The sequence below is a fragment of the Gopherus evgoodei genome, chromosome 9 (assembly GCF_007399415.2).
Source record: "Gopherus evgoodei ecotype Sinaloan lineage chromosome 9, rGopEvg1_v1.p, whole genome shotgun sequence".
Taxonomy (NCBI): Eukaryota; Metazoa; Chordata; order Testudines; family Testudinidae; genus Gopherus; species Gopherus evgoodei.
In genome coordinates, this window is record NC_044330.1 from 50,871,022 (window position 1) to 50,891,180 (window position 20,159).

Sequence of the window (20,159 nt, forward strand, 5' to 3'; positions counted from 1 at the left end):
GCATGAAGAAGGACCAGATCCTGGTATTTTCCAGCTTCTCATGGCCCAGAAAGAAAAATGTTGAGTATTTTCTAGTGTATTTCATCCTTTTTTATACACTGAGAACTGCATCTCCACACAACAGACATATGATTCTTCTTTGAGTGCTTGCTCATGTTGATTCCAATTAGGTGCATGTGCACTGCATGCACAGTAGCCTGAATGCTTTTCTCCTAGCAGTACCCATCAGGTTGGCTCAGGCACCTCCTGGAGTCGTGCCTCCATGGTGCCGTATTAAGCCCCTACCAATCCACTGCCGCTTCAGTTCCATCCTACCGCCTGTGACAGTTAGCTGGAATGCTCATTCTCTCTCGCTTCAGCAAGCCATTCTCCCTAGTAGTCTTCAGACTTTTCTCCTGTAAATAGGTAAATCAATAGTTAGTAGTAGTAGTTAGACAGTATATAGTTGGAATTGCAGTAGGGAATTGTTCTGGGGGTACCCCCGTCACGCCCCTCCCTGGCACCAGGGTTTAAACTCTGTGCAGCTTGAAGCATGCCTATGCCCAGGAGTGACCCCCACACTTCCTGCTTGAAGTGTCAGGGGGAATCGCATGAAAAAGATCATTGCAAGATTTGTAGGGGATTTTGCCCCAGGACTCAGAAACAGAGGGATCAGTGTCTGAAGATACTTCTGATGGAGTCTGCCCTCCATCCCCACTTGGAACCGGGGTCAGCTGAGCCAACTCTAAGCCCCTTGGCATCGGTGCACAGTGCTCCGGCGTCTACACAGGAAGCTTCGGCACCAAGAAAGGACTCGGATAGAGATCCTCAGCACTGACAGGGCTCTGTACATGGCAGTGCGCTGCACCGTTCCCAGTCCTTGGTGCACTGCACAATCTCCTCAGTGCCGAGGGCCAGGAGTAAGGAGCGGTCCTGGTTAGAACCTCATCTTCATCCTTCCCAGATGAGGCAGTGGCTGGAACTTCCACAGCTCTTGCACTCGAGGACAATAGAGTCAACCAGCAGCTCCTAGAGATCCAGGTTGAGTAGGTCTCTGAGACATTGGACCTCATGGTTGATATCCTAGTCCCCTCGGGTCCCTCCCGAGTTGCCCTGCCACTCATAAAAAACATACAACACATCACCAAAACACTGTGGCAGACCCTTGCCTCCTTGCCACCAACGGCAAAAAAGACAGAGAGAAAGTATTTTGTTCCCTCTAAAGGATTTGAACATTTTTATTCATATCCACTGCCAGACACTCTAGTGGTGGTGGCAGCAAATCAATGGGAAAGCCAAGTGCACCACGGCCAATCACCTGAAGCCCATGTTACAAAAAAAATGGACCTCTTTGGGAGGAAAATCTGTTCTACCAGTGGGCTGGTATTCGAATTTCAATCCACCAGGCGGTCCTTAGTAGATACAACTTTAATTCCTGTGGGGCTATGTCTAATTTCACAGAACTTCTGCCAGAAGACTCGAGAGCAGAGTTTTCTGCCTTGGTGGAGAAGGGAAAGCTTGTGGCAAGGGTGTCGCTCTAGGCAGCCTTGGATGTTGCTGATTTGGCCACTCGCACCATGGCTTAAGGGGTGGCCATGAGGAGGTGCTCCTGGCTGCAGGTATCAGGGCTCCCATTTGAGGGCTCAACCCTTTTCTCTTTAAAACAAAAAAAAAAGACTCACGGTTTCATAGCCTTAAGGACTTAAGAACAACTCTCAAGTCCCTGGGTCTCCATACTTCATTTACGCAGCAGAGATATTTTAAGCCCCAGCCCCTGCCTTGATTCTGCCTGCCACAGAACAGGCAGGACTACTCTAGGAGGTATAATAGAAACAACAGGGGGTGGTCTCCTCTCTCATCGGCTCAGGGCTCTGGGCAGTCAAAACAGTCCTCTGGTCAAAAGGAGGCCTTTTCAAGGTGCACCCGAGGGTGATGCACCAGTTCAAACACTTGATCCAACTATCCTGTTCTTTTCATGCTGACTATCTCTTTTATACCCTGAGTGGGCCCAATTTCCTAATCTGAAAAGCCAAAGGCAGCCTCAGGCCCATCCTAGACCTCAGGCCTATCCTAGACCTGCAAGAGCTCAACAAGTTCATGAAGAAACTGAAGTTCCACATGGTCTCTTTGGCCTCCATTATTCCTTCCCTGGATCTGGGGGACTGGTATGCCACCCTCGACTTGAAGGACACTTATTTTCATATTTCATTAACCATCCCACGGAAGGTATCTCAGGTTCATGGTGAGCCGCAATCACTATCAGTTCATAGTTCTCCCCTTCAGCCTGTCGGCAGCACCTCGAGTGTTCACCAAGTGCATGGAAGTTGTGACCACTTTCTTGCGGAAGCACCAGGTGCAGGTGTTTCCATACCTCGACGACTGGCTGATGAAAGGTTGCTCCAAAACACAAGTGGACGCACATGTGAGCCTGATAAGAGCAACTTTCAATGACCTGGGCCTTCTATAGAATATGCAGAAGTCAACTCTGTCCCCTCTTCAGAGGATAGAGTTCCTAGGGGCAGTATTGGACTCAAAACAGGCAAGAACATTTCTATCAGGGTCACATTTTCAGAGCCTTTGAGACATCATACAAAGATTCATAGAATTCCTTACCACCACAGCAAGGAATTGCCTAAAGCTCCTTGGCCACATGGTAGCCTGTACATGCGTAGTACAGCATGCCAGACTGAGACTCCAACCTCTTCAGGCATGACTAGCCTGGGTTTATCGACCAAAACGGGACAGTCTAGACAAGCGTCAGTCTTTCCTGGCCAGTTTTCAGGTCTCTCCTATGGTGGCTCAACCTGCATGCGGTGTGTGCAGGTACTTCTTTCTCCGAACCTCAGCCATCCCTGTCACTGATTATGGACACGTCAGCAATGTGTTGGAGAGCACATCCAGGGGAGTTCAGGACTCAGGGCCTCTGGTCCTCAGTGGAGCTCTCACTTCACATCAACGTCGGAGAGCTGAGGGCAATCTGTCTGGCATGCCAGACCTTCCAAACTCACTTGGAGGGGAGATGTGCATCAGTCATGACAGACAATACAACAGCGGTGTTTTATATAAACAGACAGGGGAGCACACTCCTCTCCTCTGTGCTAGGAAGCCCTCAAACTGTGGTACTTCTGCATAGCTTACTCAGTACACTTGGAGGCATTTTATCTCCCCGCAGTTCAGTACGAGTTGGTGGACTGTCACAGCAGGTCCTTTCACAACCACGAGTGGTCCATCCTCCCAGATGTTGTGAACGCTGTCTTCCCACATTGGGGAATTCCTCAGATAGACTTGTTCACTACAAGACGCAACAGGAAGTGTCCTCAGTTCTGCTCCTTCCTGAATCACAACCTGGGCTTGATCGCAGATGCATTCCTTCTTCCCTGGAAAAACCACCTCCTTTACGCGTTTCCACCCATCCCACTCATCCACAAGATGCTACTCAAGATTTGGAGGGACAAAGCCTCAGTGATATTGATAGCTCTAGCCTGGCCATGTCAGCAGTGGTACATGTCTCTTCTGAAGAGGTCAGTGGAAATCCTGATCACCTTACTGCTGCTCCCGGACCTGATAACTTAGGACCACAGCCGCTTGCAACACCCCGACATCGAATCTTTTCACCTCACAGCTTGGCTAAACCCATGGCTCCATGGCTAAACCCAACGGAGATGGCTTGATCTGATCCAGTTAGGGAAGTCCTCCTTGTCAGTAGGAAACCATCCACTAGGACCACCTGCTTAGCCAAATAGAAGAGATTCACATTTCAGTCATAGCAAAATCGCACGTCTTCTACGCATTCAACAATATCCTTTATCTGAACTACCTCCTGCACCTGAAGCAGCAAGGGCTTTCTGTGTCATCAATAAAAGTCCATTTGGCTGCCATTTTCACCTTTCACCCAGGCGTGGCAGGCTGGCCGGTCTTCACCAACCCAATAGTTGGATGCTTTCTTAAAGGGCTTGACAGGTTGTTCTCTCAAGTACGGCAGCCGATCCCAGCCTGGGACCTTAACCTTGTTCTCTCCAAACTAATGGGACTTCCCTTTGAACCACTTGTGACATGCTGTCTGTTCTACTTCTCCTAGAAGGTGGCAATAACCTCTGCCAGGCGGGTATCTGAACTTAAGGCCCTAACGTCTGAGCCTCCTTACAGTGGTGTATAAGGATACAGTTCAGCTTCGGCCACACCCAGCCTTCCTCCTGAAAGTTGTCTTCCAGTTTCATGTTCTCCCAGTTTTCTACCCTAAGCTGCAGACTAAGAACCGGGAACAAAAACTCCACTCCTTGGAGGTTCGTTGGTGATCACCCTTCTATATTGAATGGACAAAGCTGTTCCAAAAATCTATTCAACTGTTCATCACAGCAGCAGACAGAATGAAAGGGCTCCCAATCTCTTCTCAAAGAATTTCATCAAAGATTACATCATACATCCGGATGTGCTATGACCTGGCGGAAGTACCTGGCCCCCCACTGACAGCGCGCTCCATGAGGGCTCAGGCATCTTCAGTGGCATTCCTGGCTCAGGTTCCAAGCCAGGAAATTAGCAGGGCTGTGAAATGGTCCTCAGTCTACACCTTTACCTCACATTATGCCATTACTCAGCAGGCTAGAGATGATGCAGCCTGTGGCAGAACGGTGCTTCAATCAGCAAACCCTTGAGCTTTGACCCTGCCTCCAAGTTCCTGCTTGGTAGTCACCTAATTGGAATCGACATGAGCAAGCACTCAAAGAAGAAAAAACGGTTACCTACCTTTCATAACTGTTGTTCAAGTTGTTTTGCTATGCGGTCTATTCCAGTACCAAGGCCCTCCTCAAGATTTCCCTCGGGTTTGGAGAACATGGTTGCTTCTCGTTCCAGGGCAGGCGCTTCACCGGAGTCATGGTGGAGCTTCTCTCTGTTGTTGGCACCGAAGAAGAGGTCTCATAACTTTAATCACTTTCAGTATCTGATTCTCCCGTTCTGCCTCTCTTCTGCCCCCTCAGTCTTCACCAAATGCATGGCGGTGGTCATGCATATCTCAGGAGGAAGGGAATATACATCTTTTGTATCTCGACAACTGGCTGCTGAAGGGCAGCTCCAGAGAGGAGGTTCTCGCCCATCTCAACACCACGTTGCATTTGCTCAACCGTCTGGAACTCATTTTAAACACTGCAAAGTCAACTTTGGCTCCCAGGGGGAAAAAAAAAAAAATACTGAGTTTATTGAGGCCCTGTTAGACTCCACAAGGTCAAGAGCATTCTTTCAAACCAACCACTTCCAGACAATTTAACAGGTCTGCCTCAGTCTGCATTCTCAGCGGTTCATGACAATCTGCATTTGTCTTAGCCTTTTGGGCCACATGTCAGTCCATTTGCTGTTGGTACAAAATCGTCTTGGGGACCATCTCTACAGAGTTTTCTCCCTGAGCCCCAAATGGTCACTGAAGGAGTGCACTCTCCAAGTTATCTTCGCAACATGGGGCATCCCCACAATCGATCTGTTTGTGACAAGTGAAAACAGGAAGTGTCATCTCTTCTGCTCTTAAGGGGGTCCTCAGCCTGGGCTCCCTCTCTGATTCCTTCTGTTCCAAATGGTGGTCAGCTCTTCTGTATGCCTTTTCCCTCATTCTAATCATTCTGCAGGTTACCTTCAAGCTCAAGATGGATCAGACCAAGCTCATCCTCACTGTCTCAGCCATGCTCAGGCAATGTTGGTTCTCAGAGCTTGCGCTGTTGGCTCAGCCTCCCGTATCACTTCCTCTCCATCCCAGCCTGTTGGCTCAGGATCAGGGCTGCACACTCCATCCTACCATCAGCTCCCTGCACCTTTCGGCGTGGCTGCTACATGGCTGAATGAAGAGGAGAAACAGTGCTTGGCGGCTGTCCAACAAATCCTACTCAACAGTAGGAAGTCCTCCACTAGGATGGCCTACTTAGCAAAGTGGAAGAGGTTCCCCATGTGGTCTTTGGCTGATGGCACCCAACCAGGGCTTCCATCCAAGACATCTTGGAGTACCTGCTATATATTCAGAAATCAGGCTTTGCACTCAGTTTTTCGAGAGTTCATTTGCCACGATAGCAGTGTTCCACCCCGCAATTCAAGGGAAGTCAGTTTTTTCTAGTGCCATGGTGATAAGATTTCTGAAGGGGCTTCACTGCTTACATCCCCCATCTGAGAAATAGTTCCCATATGGTACCTAAACACGGTTCTGGTGACTCTGATGGGCCCTCTACTCAAGCCCATTGTGTCCTGTCCGCTGCCCCACCTGTCTCAGAAAACCATGTTCTTGATATCCTCCTTGCTGAAGTGATGGTTATGTGAGCTGCAGGGCCTCATGGCTGAGCTGCCTTACACTCAGTTCTCCAAGGACAAGATAATACTGATCCAAAGTTTTTATCCAAAGTGGTCTCTGTTTCATCTGAATCAGACAGTATATTTACCTGTTTTTCCCTAAGCCATGCTCTTCCCCGGCAGAACCATGCCTACATACTCTGAATATCAGGCAATGTCTAGACCAGACTTTGTGTTTCACCTCTCCTATTCGTGTTATATGCAGACCACATGGAAGGGCAAACGGTCTCTGCACAGATCATCTCTAGATGAATAACATCCTGTATCAAGGCTGCATATGAGATGGCTTTGGCTATGCCTCCTCAGCAGATATGGGCTCACTCCACGAGAGCATAAGTGATATCAATAGTGTTCCATGGTGACATTTCCACACTGGACATTTGGAGAGTGGCCACATGGTCTCCATAGGAAATTAGATTTGTTAGTCATAATAGTCCATGCTGGCTATTCTTATAATGCTATTATTCTCTAGTTGCTCACAAATTGATTGTTTAATCATTTGTTCCAGTATCTTCCCAGATATCAATGGCTGACTGGTCTTTAAATCCCTGGGTGCTCTTTGTTTCCCCTTTTTAAACATAGGTACTATGTTCTCCCTTCTCCTGTCCTCCGAGTCCTCAACCGTCCTCCATAAGTTGTCAAAGTTCATCACTAATGGTTCTGAGATTGTTTCAGCTAATTCCTTAAGTACCCTAGGATAAATCATAGAAGATTAAGGTTGGAAGAGACCTCAGGAGGTCATCTAGTCCTTGCTGACTTGAATACATCTAAATTATCTAAAAAGTCTTTAACCTGGTCTTTCTCTATTTTGGCCTAGGTTCCTTTCCCCTTGTGGTTAATATTAATTGTGTTGCGTATCTGGTCACTGTTACCCTTCTTAGTGAGGACTGAAGCAAAATAGGCATTAAACACCTCAGCCTTTTGATGTCATCAATTATTAGCTCCCCTTCCCAGCTAAGTTAAGGATCTACACTTTCCTTCGTCGTTTTCTTGATCCTAATGTATTTAAAGTACCTCTTCTTGCCTTTTATGTCCCTGGGTAGGTGAAACTCATTTTGTGCTGTAGCCTTTCTTATTTTTGTCCCTCCATGCTTCTGCTATTCTTTTGTACTGCTCCATAGCAATTCATCCACTTTTCGTAAGATTCCTTTTTGATTTTCAGATCACTAAAAAGCTCCTTATGGAGCCATATTGGCCTCTTATTATTCTTCCTGTCTTTCCTTTGCATTGGGATAGTTTGTAGTTGTGCCTTTGCTCTTGTTTGCTTAAGAAACTGCCAGCGCTCCTGAATTCTGTTTTTCCTTAACTTCTTTCCCATGGGATGTTACCTATCAGTTCTATGATTTTTAATCTGCTTTTTTGAAGTCTGTTGTTCTTATTCTGCTGCTCTCACTCCTTCTTTTCCTTCGAATCATTAAATCTATCATTTCATTATCACTTTCACCTTCCACCTTCAGATTTGTTACAGGTTCCTCCCTCATGATCAGAATCAAGTCTAAAATGGCTATCCCCGATGACTATGATTGTTCTATTAGTGTGGTTTAGTCAAGAACTCGGGAATAAATTCTCTGCTGGCATACCACCATTGAAGTCAATGGCATTGAGCCAGCAGAGTACTTGGTCCTCAGTGTAACAATCTGGAAACTCCAGATTCTGATAAAGAAGTATTCACCATGAAAGGATGGAACTGTCAGGAAAGCTGTGATTCATAGATGTACTGCAAATGACAACTTTCTCTCTTTTTCAGACATTATGTATACTTGCCAACATAGCGGATGGAACAACAGCAAAAGAACTCATTATGACCAATGATGACATCTTGCAGAAAATTAAGTATTACATGGTATGGGGAATTTCTTTGAAGGGTCTGCCCTCTCCTCTTTGCAGGATTTGAAAGCGGGTACTCTAACATGGCTTAAAAGTTATACAAATGACTAGTATTCAGTATCAAACACTTAATTTCTGTGTATCTATCTGTACAGCGAGTATGTGTGTTAGTTCAGTTCAAACACTACATGAAGGCAGTGTTAAGGCTGGCGACTCAGTCAAAAGGGAAATTCAAAAATTAAAGCTCCCACAGCAGCCTCACAGTGTATTAATGTACACATGTAGCACCAGACAGTAATGGAATGGAAGGTGATTCCACCTTAATTAGGTGTATCTGATAAAGAGTTTGATAAATGCTCCCCTTGGGGAAGAGGGAGCTTGGGGTCACCGACTCCAATCCTCCAGATCTCAGGCAGCTGCAGGAAAAGGAAGCTGCATCCTAGTAGCCAGCTAACCCATGTTTAGTGCTGTTTGGCTTCCCCCTTTCCGTAGGCAGCAAGATTCCTTCAGCTCCCAGGCCTTTCCAGCCTATTTAATGTTAATGTTTTATTGTACAAAACAAGAAGCCCCATCTTTGCATCCTGAGCACTTCTGACATTTATGTAAATAGGGTAAATTAAAAAAGAAACAGCGAATCCAAAACACAATAATACCAAATAACCAGCAGCACAAAGCAATAACCCAAATGCCCCATGCAGGGTGGATAAAATCAATGATTTAAAAAAAAAATCTATGGTATGAGACAATATAGTCATGTAATATTTTTTAAAAGTTTGTAAATGAGTTCCAATAGTTCATGGATTAGGGACCCAATTTTATGGGGTTCCAGGTGCTTCTGTATAGATTATTTAGGTTAATCTTTCTATCTATCCAATGGAACTCAGTGCTCAGTCTAGAAGATACCAACAAAGATGCTTAGTTTTGCAGTTTTCAGACTGTGGATTTGTGTCTCCAGAGATAACATGCTTGTTAACAGCAAAAATCTTTTTAAATAAATGAATAATATATAGAGGTGAGAAATAACAGACCTCAACCCTATTGTTCCTCTGCAAATTTCTGTACACAGTCAATCTCTTACCTCTCTATAAAAGTGCAAAGTTTCAAAAGGTGAATGAATAGAAGATTGTTGGGGGCAGAATAGATCTGGACAAGGAGAAGTCTGGAGATAAATGTGAGATGAGAGGAACAAGCAGCAGAAACAAAAGTGAAACTGTTTGAGCAGCATATTCCAGAAGTCTTGAGGACTTACTGAGTGTAGCCTTCATTGATTTGAGATCTACCATACCATTCTCTCACTAGAAGGGAAAACTATAATGGCAGCAGGCCATAAAAGAGACCCAGTTTGGGAATATGTTAATGAAGTTCCTCTACCTGTGGGTAAGATAAGCATGCATGCAAAATGCAAACAGTGCAACCAAGAAATGCAAGACCTGGTTGCCCAAATAAAACAACATCATGAGAAGTGTTCCTTCTCAGGAGGAAGCTGCGTTGAAGATGATGAAAGGAACCTATTTTAACATGCAGGATCTTCAGGTTGGTGAACTTTTTTATTTCATACTTCTTTCTTAAGGACTGCCTGTCTTCCTTCTGGACTAGTCTTGAATTTTCATGTTTGAGCAAAAAAAATAGTAATTACTCTATTTTAGATGCAGTTGTAATAAAAAATAAATAGCTGAAATAGGCAGATATTCCTTTTATAATTTCACCTTTAAAGTAGTATTGAGTGTCAGTGAATGCAATGAGTAATACTAAATGAGCAGTATGGTAATAATAATTAAATAACTGCATTGACTTATTTTGTTTAGGAGAATCCATCCTCAACACACAGAATTCTGAAAACTATCCACCATCAAGATCACCATCATTTTCTATAGTTTCAGAGTTATCTGCCAATGATAGTGTTTCAGTCACATCATGTATGTTACGCAGCCACAGTATATTATCTGTAGCAAAAAGGATAAAAAAAATCTCCATCATCCAGAAACAACCATAGATAAGTTCATGATAAGAATCAGCAGATTACAAAAAGAGTTAATTGATGAAAAAATTGCCCAGTTTGCTTATGCAACAAACTCTCCTTTTCGTATGACTGAGAACCCACACTTCGTTAACATGGTCCACTCATTAAGACCAGGATACAGGCCACCCAACAGAGCAGATGTTGCAGGCAAATTCCTGGATACAGTGTATGAAAGAGAAATGGAGCAGTGTGCAAAAGGTCTAGAGGGTGAAATTGTTAACCTTAGTCTTGATGAGTGGAGCAATGTCAACAATGATCTAATCACATCAGCCACGCCATCAGGAGCTCGTTCACCTGCACATCTACCAACGTGATATATGCCATCATGTGTCAGCAATGCCCCTCTGCCATGTACATTGGGCAAACCGAACAGTCTCTACGCAAAAGAATAAATGGACACAAATCTGACATCAGGAATCATAACATTCAAAAACCAGTGGGAAAACACTTCAGCCTCTCTAACCACTCAGTGACATACTTGAAAGTGGCATTTTGCAACAAAAAAACTTCAAAAACAGACTCCAAAGAGAGACTGCTGAACTCGAATTAATATGCAAATTAGATACAATTAACTCAGGCCTAAACAGAGACTGGGAATGGTTGGGTCATTACACTAATTGAATCTATTTCCCTATGTTAAGCTCTCCTCACACCTTCTATGGGTCATCTTACTTATCACTTCAAAAGTTTTTTTTCTCCTGCTGATGATAGCTCATCTCAATGGATTAGACTCTTCCTGTTGGTAGGCATACTTCCACCTTTTCATGTTCTCTGTATGTATAAATATCTCCTGTCTGGGTGTTCCATTCTATGCATCCGAAGAAGTGAGCTGTAGCTCACGAAAGCTCATGCTGAAATAAATTTGTTAGTCTCTAAGGTGCCACAAGTACTCCTGTTCTTTTTGCACAATGATCCTGTTGTACGTGCTTGTGTTACAACAGAAGAAGGGAATGTCTTCCTTACAGAAACAATTGATACATGAGGAAATGCACACAACAGCAGAATACTTACAAGAAGTAGTAGTAAAAGCTATAACAAACTGAAAAAAAATTCAAATGTCTAGTATGCAGCTTCCTCACGGACAATGCTGCAAATGTATCCAAAATGAGAAGAAATTTAGACGAGAGTGAAGAGAGTGGCAAGCCAATAACATACAGTTACAGTGCTCATTTGATGCACCACCTAGCCAAAGACTTCAGTGTTTCAGAAATAAAGGCTGATGTTGTTGAAATTGCAAAATATTCCCATAACAACCACTTTGCAGCAGCTGCTCTGAAAAAAGTGAGAGGAACCAAGTTAACTCTCCCACAAGACATGCGACAGAACTCAGTAAGTGACTGTTTTGAGCACTATATCAAGAACTGGCCGAATCTGATGACAGTGTGTGAACAAAACTGTGGAAAAAATAGATGGCACTGTCACAGCCAAGGTTCTCAGCATTGGGCTTAAGAGAAATGTTGAACACATGCTGAATACCCTGAAGCCTATTTCTGTAGCCTTGAAAAAAATGCATTGGAAATAGCTGTTTTATTGCTGACTGTTGAAATTTGGAAGGAACTGAGTGAGATCTTAAAAAGAGAAATATGCAATGACAGAGTTAAATTACAAGCAGTAAAAAAATGAATGGGACAAGCACTATCTCCAGCTCATTTTCTTACAAATATTCTCAATACTCAGTACCAAGGTCAAACCTTAACTGCTGAAGAAGAGGAGTTGGCTACGACACGGACATCCAGCAATCATCCCTCCATAATGACAACTATAATAAACTTCAGAGCTAAGGGTGAACCATTCAAGAAATGCATGTTTGCTGATGATGTTTTAAAGAAAGTCTCACCAGTGAACTGGTGGAAGTCACTTAAGCACTTGGATTCTGAGACGGTTGAAGTTGATAATCTTGCTTTTAACAGCAGTAGGTTCTTCTGCCAGTGTAGAAAGCATATTTTCTTCCTTTGGACTAATTCATTCCAAATTGAAAAATCGTTTGGGACCTGTAAAAGCAGGAAAGCTTGTTTTTCTTTTCCAGATTATGCACAAACAGGAAAATGAAGGTGTAGATGACTGCGTTAGCTGCAGAAGCCAATATTTTAAGTTTCTCATGTTGACCTGGCTGACAGTCAATTTAATTTTTTTTTAATTTTTAATTTAACTATTTTAGTTAAAAACAATTTTAACAAAAACAAACCTGATTTTAAAAAACTTGAATGTTTAACCAAATGCTTCTTTTGTTAAAATATGATATGTTTGCTGTTGAAGAAAAAAATCCAGAAAACATAACTTTGTAATTTTAGTTAAATAAAACAATTTAAATGTCTGTCTGGCGATGTTCTCCTCCAAATACAGCATGGCAAGAAAATCCTCCAAATATTAATGATCAGCCTGTTGAATTTGAGATAGTTCATCTCCCAATGACTTCATAAATATCTGCTTCAGTTACCTTTGGTAAATGAAATAACCAAACAATCATTCATTTTCTGATATAGCTGTAAAACTAATCTGAAAAGTTTTCAAAATAAATCACTGTTTAAAAATGTATAGTGTGTACCTTCTAAAAATGAAACCTACATTTCTCTGAGTTGTGAAGAATATGTATTAAGGTTATAATAACCAACAAGAATACATTTTTATGTAGAAATCCATGATGAAATAGAGGCTTCCTGACTAGTGATTTAAATCAAATCCACCCTGTCCCCATGTCACCCCTAGCAAGACTAGCCTTCAACAGCCCTGAAAAGGAGTGCCTTGCAGTATGGCTTGAAGAACAACAGATTCAGGCTTGTTCGGACTCCGTTGCATGTTCTTTAGCTGAGGCGAGCATGGACTCTAGTGTTGGTTTGTTAATCTGCCTGTGTGGTGTTAACACTGATCTGTACCCCTCTCATTGAGATAGATAGATAGATAGATGAGTTCATACCTTTGCTACTTCTCATTGGGGTAGGTCAATGGTTTTCAGACTTTTTAGGCTACTTTTAATATAGTCTGCTGCATACTCCCATCTGAGGTAAGCAGAGGCAATATGTGGCGAGGCATGCAGGGTCATGTCCCTCCCCGCAGATTTCTGCCTTCCATTTAGCAACAGCTTCTGGAGGTTTTCAAACTAGGAGGTGTGAGACACGTAGGGGGAGGAGGAGTATCAATGCCAGGTGGTTCGGGGCAGCCTCACACAGCAGGGCTCAGGGAGGGAGTGTCACCTGCACCTCCGACTCACCTTAGTGGGCTTCCAAACCTGTTTGAATTGAGGGGTGCAACAGAAAATTGTAACTCAGATGGGGAGCTCAGCGCAAAAAGTTTGGTGTCTGCACCCTCCTTAGCCTGCTCAGTTTCGCACATGGAAGGGCCTGCTCAACCTGCAGTCACATGACCCCATCATGTGCTCCATGAACTATTTATTAAAGGGGCAATAGAGGCTTGAAACAGAGTGAAGGGATGTGTGTCTGAGCCCCAGGACCAATACTTTGTTACACAACCAGTTCAGCAGAGAAATCTAAATAGAAATGTTCCCCCAACACCTATTAAAGACCAGGCTAGTTGCTATAGGAATGATGGCACACAGTCTGTGCATAGCTGTCCTTCCATTTGGTGCCTCTTGAACAACAGGCCACGGCAGAATCAAAACAAATATTTTATAACTGTGTTGAAAAGAACTTGCTGGTATCTCAAGACATAACAGAAACACAGCAGTCCTGAGGAAACCCCAGCTGTTAACAGACTCGTCCCAGCTGCCTGAGAGTGAGAGTCTGGAGATGGAAAGCAAGTCTGAGGAGAACACAGTTATGCTCAGGAGTTGTGTGGCTGGTACAATCTTCCTGATGACCTATAGGCTGGACTGGACTGGACCTGTTGCCAGATGACAGTGTCAGCAGCAAGGCCTCTTGGCTTCATGGTTAGTGTACTGAGTGTAACAGTGTCTACAGTATGGTGAAGGTAGAATCTGTTTTGAAATCAAGGAGTGACTCTCCATTCAAAGAACACTGTACCTGACTGCCCTAAATACCAGTAATGTCTTTGGTGCCGATCGTGGTTGAGGAATCGCCCATGTTTTTTACCTCAGTCCTTAAGTGAATGTTAGAAAATGTACATCTACGAAGTTTTGTGATATTTAGCTTCTGAAACTCCAAAAATTCTGTTTCTATATTCAGAGTCATTCGAATGCTAAACTTCAGCTTGCTGCCATGTTTTGCATATCTAATCTCATATGGAATGAAGAAGAAGGTAAGAGACTCTCATACTTTTATGTATTGTCTTGGACAGAAAGTATTGTCAAAACAAAATCCTTTCAAGGGAGAGAATGGCAAATGTTAGATAGTACAATGGGACTCAGTCTTGACTATGTATGCCCTATACAAACACAGTGGAATACAGTCTATGCCCCAGTGAGCTTAAGGTCTAGATGCAAGATGCAGCAAGTGATTATGATAGACAATAGGGAGGCTGCAGGAGGGAGGGAATGAGACTAAGATCCCAGCTGGTCCCTGTGACACCGCTTAATGATTCCTGAAGGGCAACACAAATCGGAGATGCTTTGTGCATCCACATTATGGACTTGCATGACCCAATGGAAGACGGAGAATATGCGTTTATGAATGTGATTGTACAGGATTTGCAGTAAATGAGGTATTGCCATTATCACTTAGTGAAATGGGGTGGGGGGGGAAATTGATTGCCATCCATTGTACTTGTGAATGATATAGCTGCTTATGCAGTGGAGGGGGGGGGCCAAGAACCTGTGAATTTATACTATTGCTTGAGTAGATGAATGTATTGAGAAACAGTGTTTGGACACAATTTACAGGTTACGCCTTATGTGTTTTCCTTTATTGTTTAAAATATACATTATATGATATATGGTGCAGTAATAGTAATAAAATCCACAATTAGCGGATACATGATTCTTCCTGCAGTTTGTAATAAATTTTGCATTGGTTCATAAACCGGAAATCCCTCCCATCCCTATATTAACAACAAAAAACATGGAGCCATAAACTAACCAGGCTGAGGGCTACTGCCTCTTGCTTCTGCTGCCAGTTGTGTGGCAGGCTGCTCCGCCAGGATGGCATCAAATAGCTCCTCTCAGCAGGGACCTAGAATGTGCTGCAAAGCTTCCTCAGGGACTGTCCCAGTTTGGTCACTTCAGTAGCCTTACCTGGTACACGATGGGTCCCCTCGAGTCCTATACTGGATTCGGGGGTGAGAAGATCACCATCCAAGCTTAACAGGCTGTCATGAAGCATTTGTGGCTCAGTGCTTGGCACAGTATCCAGCACCCACTCAAGCTCTTTGTAAAAGGGGCAGGATGACAGTGAGTTTCCAGAGGTGCAGTTCTCATGCCTGGCTTACAGTGGTCATTTTGAGCCGCTTAATCCGCTTTCTCCACCGCTTAACCAGTTAAGCGACTCCCCAGTGCTGCCAGCTTCTTTGCTGTTTCCTGGTCATTTCTGGAATGTGGTCATTTCTGGAATTCTTGCTGAAGTCAAACTGTGTGTTTACCTTGCACAAACAATTAACCAAAATCAGACTATGTTCCTGTGACCACATAGCAGCACACTTGGCAAAGGACTTCTACGTGGCCATCACAAACTCAGGAGAAGGTTCACTCTGCTTGCAGCTCAGTGGTCGGAATAAAATGGAAGGGTTAAATGCTGAGCACCTGTACTTTACCCAGAGGGGTGGCTTCCATTGCCTGGGAGTTGATTGGCCAGTCTTGGGATAAAAATCACAGAGAACACCATCCCATGGGAGTGTTGAGTAGCATTAATGGACTCTCAGGACCTGAGTCTGGGAGGCCCGGTCCTGAGCTGTTTCTACATTGCAAAATGATGGCATTTGGACCCAAGTCATTGCAGGACCTGGGCTGAAACCCTTCACCCCGTAGGGTCCTGGGCTTGGGCCCGGATCAGACAGAATTATGTGTTAGACAGGAAGGCGGTTTGGGCTTGAGCCTGAGTCTAAGCTCGGGCTTACATTGCAGTACAGACATATCCTATGAATCAGGAGTTGGAAGGCCATGGAGTTGCACAGCAGGAAATGGGAGCAGTGCTAGGGGGAGAGTGAGTGGAGATGGAATATGGGGAGAATGACTCTTAGATTGGTGGTTACATTCTCTAAATCTGCTGTCATGTTCCTCAACAAGGAGACTTATTTTTGTAGTTTGATCTCCCACTCTCCTGCTGAGTAATTTGAGAATGTGGAGCATCAGGAACAAATCTCACTTCAGCATGTAAAACTTCACGCTGTATTTCCAGCATTCTGATTTCTTGTGTTAGCTTGTGTTGTACTCTGAGTGCTGGAAGTTTCTCTGTAACAAGTTTTCAGCTAAATACACCCAGTATCAGAGACAGAGTTGGAAAGGAAGAAGCCAATCAGAGTCAAACTCCTTACTTTATAATAAAATCTCTTAAGGTTCTTGCCTGTTTAATTTTCTCTCATTTATTCATGTGAAAAAATTGAAGGGAAAAAAACGTAGTAGCTTCTTCCAAAAGGAAAAGACAGAGCAGCCATAGGTTAAGTAGATTTAAAGGGCTTCTTAGCACAGCATTTTATTTACATCCACATATTATATCCCCTCATAGCACATACCTGTCTCCAATTCTTTTTTATCATTTTTAATAAATCACTTGTTTGATGTTATACCCTATAACGTGATTTATTTTTTTAGGTTCACAAGAACGCCAAGATAAACTACGAGATATCGGAATTGTAGATATTCTACACAAACTGAGTCAGTCATCAGATCCAAATCTTTGTGACAAGTAAGTATAAAAGAACCCCCAAAATAGAGATCAGAGGGAATTCTGTGCCTTCTAAAAAAAATACATCTTGTTTTGAAAGCATTTGGATTACAGAGAAATACACGAGACAGTGCTGCATGCACAAGACAGGCCTTTTTGTACATTTGTGTCTGACTTTCCCTTTACATTGATGAGTCCTGCCACATATGAATAAAATATGATATTCATCTTCTTCTTCGAGTGATTGCTCACATCCATTCCAGTTAGGTGTGCGCGCCGTGCGTGCACGTTCGTCGGAAACTTTTTTACCCTAGCAACTCCAGTGGGCCGGCAGGTCGCCCCCTAGAGTGGCGCCGCCATGGCGCTCTATATATACCCCTGCCGGCCCGCCCGCTCCTCAGTTCCTTCTTACCGCCGTGTCGGTCGTTGGAACTGTGGAGCGCGGCATAGCTGTCCTCCACGTCCCTAGCTCTCCTAGTTTTCAATCGCTTATCTCTAGTTCTATATAGTTGTTAATTAGTGTTGTTAAGTAAGTAGTTTAGTCAATAGTTGTTAAATAGTTCTTGGCCGGGGGCTTAGCCCTTCCCGGCACCCGGCGCCAGGCTCATGCCTGTTTCGCCGGGCTTCAAGCAGTGTGCGGCCTGCAAGAAGCCCATGCCCACCAGCGATCCCCACGAAGCGTGCCTGAAGTGCCTCGGGGAATCGCACAGGTCTGACAAGTGCCGCATCTGTAAGGCTTTCAAGCCGAGGACAAAAAAGGAGAGAGATCAGAGGCTCCGAACTCTCCTAATGGAGGCGGCACTTGACCCGTCGACTTCGCGGACCGTGGTCTCGGCACCGGCACCGGATCGCTCCGGCACCGAGAAGACTCCTCGGCACCGACCTTCTCCGGCACCGGAATCACAGCCTAGGCCGTCGAAGTCTGCTACTCCGGCCAGGCAGACCCGGCTTGAGCGCCCGGCCTCGACATCGGCCGCGGCACCGCCGGCACCGTCAGCACCGTTGACTCCGGGCCCGGCGGGTCCGTTGAGTCCGGTGCCGCCGAGCTCCCCCATGAGATCTGGGGTTGAGATAGTGGTCCCATCAACACCGGAGACCTTCGCCTCGGCTCGGGACCTTATTGCCCTGACGGAGCCCACTCGGCTGCCACCCCCGGTACCTCCGGTGCGGGTCGTGTCCAGGGGCAAGCCCATGATGTCGGCGCCGCCCAGAGACAGTCCTTCGCCATCTAGGTCCCGACGTCTTGGGCGCTCCAGATCCCGACGCCGCTCGCAGTCCCGGCACCGCTCCCCTCAGCGGCACCGGTCGCACTCGCGGCAACGGTCGACCTCCAGACGGTCGCGGTCAAGCTCCAGTCGGCGTCACCGGCACCGCGACTCCAGGAGCAGGTCCCATCGCTACTCGCCGCACCGGTCGACCTCCCGGCACCGAGCTGGTGGCAGGTCCCGGTCTCGATCGACCTCCCGGCGCCGAGCCGGTGGTAGGTCCCGGTCGACCTCCCGGCACCGAGCTGGTGGCAGGTCCCGGTCTCGGTCGACCTCCCGGCGCCGAGCCGGTGGTAGGTCCCGGTCGACCTCCCGGCACCGAGCCGGTGGCAGGTCCCGCTACCGAAGCGACACCCGGTACCGATCAGGATCCCGGCACCGTGACAGATCCCGGTCCCGGTCCCGATCCCGGCACCGATACGACTCCCGGCACCGGTCCCCGGCACCGAGACGATCCTCCGTGCCGACCCGCGCCGGCCCGTACCATCCGGGGTCGGCCCCGCCGTGGCCCTCGAGACAGCCGTCCGTATCTTCACAGGCGGACAGTGCGTATGCGCTCGGCACCGACCGGCAGGCGGCGCTCTTCGGGGATCCGCCGCTGGAAGACCAAGGCCCACCACAGTGGGGATTCTGGACACCCTGGGCATACCATCAGGCCCAGGGCCCCCAGCAGCTCCCTCCCACACCGGCGAATGCGGAGCGTAGGGCCCCTGAAGCCTCCTTGTCTCGCCCCCCTCCCTCCCCGGAGGCGGAGGAAGGGTCCAAACAGCAGGACTCCGCTGTGGCTCCGGAGGTAGAGGCGAGGGCTGAGGAAGACCCTCAGTTGGACACTATCGTGCCTGGGGTCTCCTCATCCTCCTCCCCGGATGAGGCGGTGGCGGGTACCTCCTCCAACAGTCCCCCCCCGCTGGATCTCAGGGCGCACCAGGACCTCCTCAGGCGGTTGGCCCAAAACCTGAGTCTGCAGGCAGAGGAGGTCTCGGAGATAGAGGACCCGATTGTTACCATCCTCTCTTCGGATGCTCCCACCAGGGTCGCCCTGCCCTTTGTACGGACCATTCAGGCCAATGCCAATACTATCTGGCAGTCCCCGGCCTCCATCCCTCCGACAGCGAAAGGAGTCGAGAGAAAGTACATGGCCCCTTCCAAGGGGTATGAATACTTACACGTTCACCCGACTCCCGGTTCACTGGTGGTGCAGTCGGTGAACGATAGGGAGCGTCACGGCCAGGAGGCTCCGGCCCCCAAATCCAGAGAGGCCAGGCGGATGGACCTCCTTGGCCGTAAGGTATATTCGGCTGGGGCCCTGCAGCTCAGGGTCTCTAATCAGCAGGCCCTGCTGAGCAGGTACGCTTTTAACTCCTGGGTGGCAGTGGACAAATTTAAAGAGCTGCTGCCACAGGATGCTCGCCAGGAGTTTTTGGCCATCCTGGACGAGGGCAAAAAGGTCGCGCGCACGGCCTTACAAGCATCCTTGGACGCTGCGGACTCGGCTGCCCGTACCCTCGCGTCGGGAGTTACGATGCGTCGCATCTCCTGGCTGCAGGTTTCCGGCCTTCCGCCAGAGCTCCAGCACACGATACAGGACCTTCCTTTCGAAGGCCAGGGCCTGTTTTCGGAAAAGACAGACCCCAGACTCAAGAGTCTGAAGGACAACCGGGTCATTGCGCGGTCCCTCGGGATGCACACCCCCGTGACGCAGCGTAGACCCTTTAGGCCACAGCAGCAGCCGTACCGTAGGCCGTTTTCCCAGTTCCGCCAGCGGCAGGACCCTTACAGGCGCCGCGGCAGGAACGGCAGGCGCAGGCAGTCTGGGAACCAAGGGGGGCAGAACCAAGGCTCCTCGAAACCCCCGCCTGGTCCTAAGCCTTCATTTGAAGGTGCGCCCGAGGGCGCTGTAGCAGTTTCCCCTATGGATCCTTTCCCCCCGTTTTCAAACCGCCTTTCGTTTTTCCTCCCGGCGTGGTCCCAAATAACATCGGACCGCTGGGTCTTAAACCTGGTGCAGACGGGATA

General features: G+C 46.6%; 1 protein-coding gene across 6 annotated transcripts in view; it reads left to right on the forward strand.

The window, feature by feature from the left end:
• ARMC8 (armadillo repeat containing 8) overlaps window positions 1-20,159 on the forward strand; it is a 199,406-nt gene that overhangs the window by 171,712 nt on the left and 7,535 nt on the right. For 5 of the 6 annotated variants that reach the window (XM_030576122.1, XM_030576120.1, XM_030576123.1 and 2 more), the window contains 3 exons: window positions 8,051-8,146; window positions 14,290-14,362; window positions 16,806-16,899. In XM_030576122.1, the coding sequence (XP_030431982.1) occupies window positions 8,051-8,146; window positions 14,290-14,362; window positions 16,806-16,899 (263 nt within the window). The remainder of the gene's footprint in view (window positions 1-8,050; window positions 8,147-14,289; window positions 14,363-16,805; window positions 16,900-20,159) is intronic. The other variant, XM_030576125.1, reaches the window with a different exon arrangement.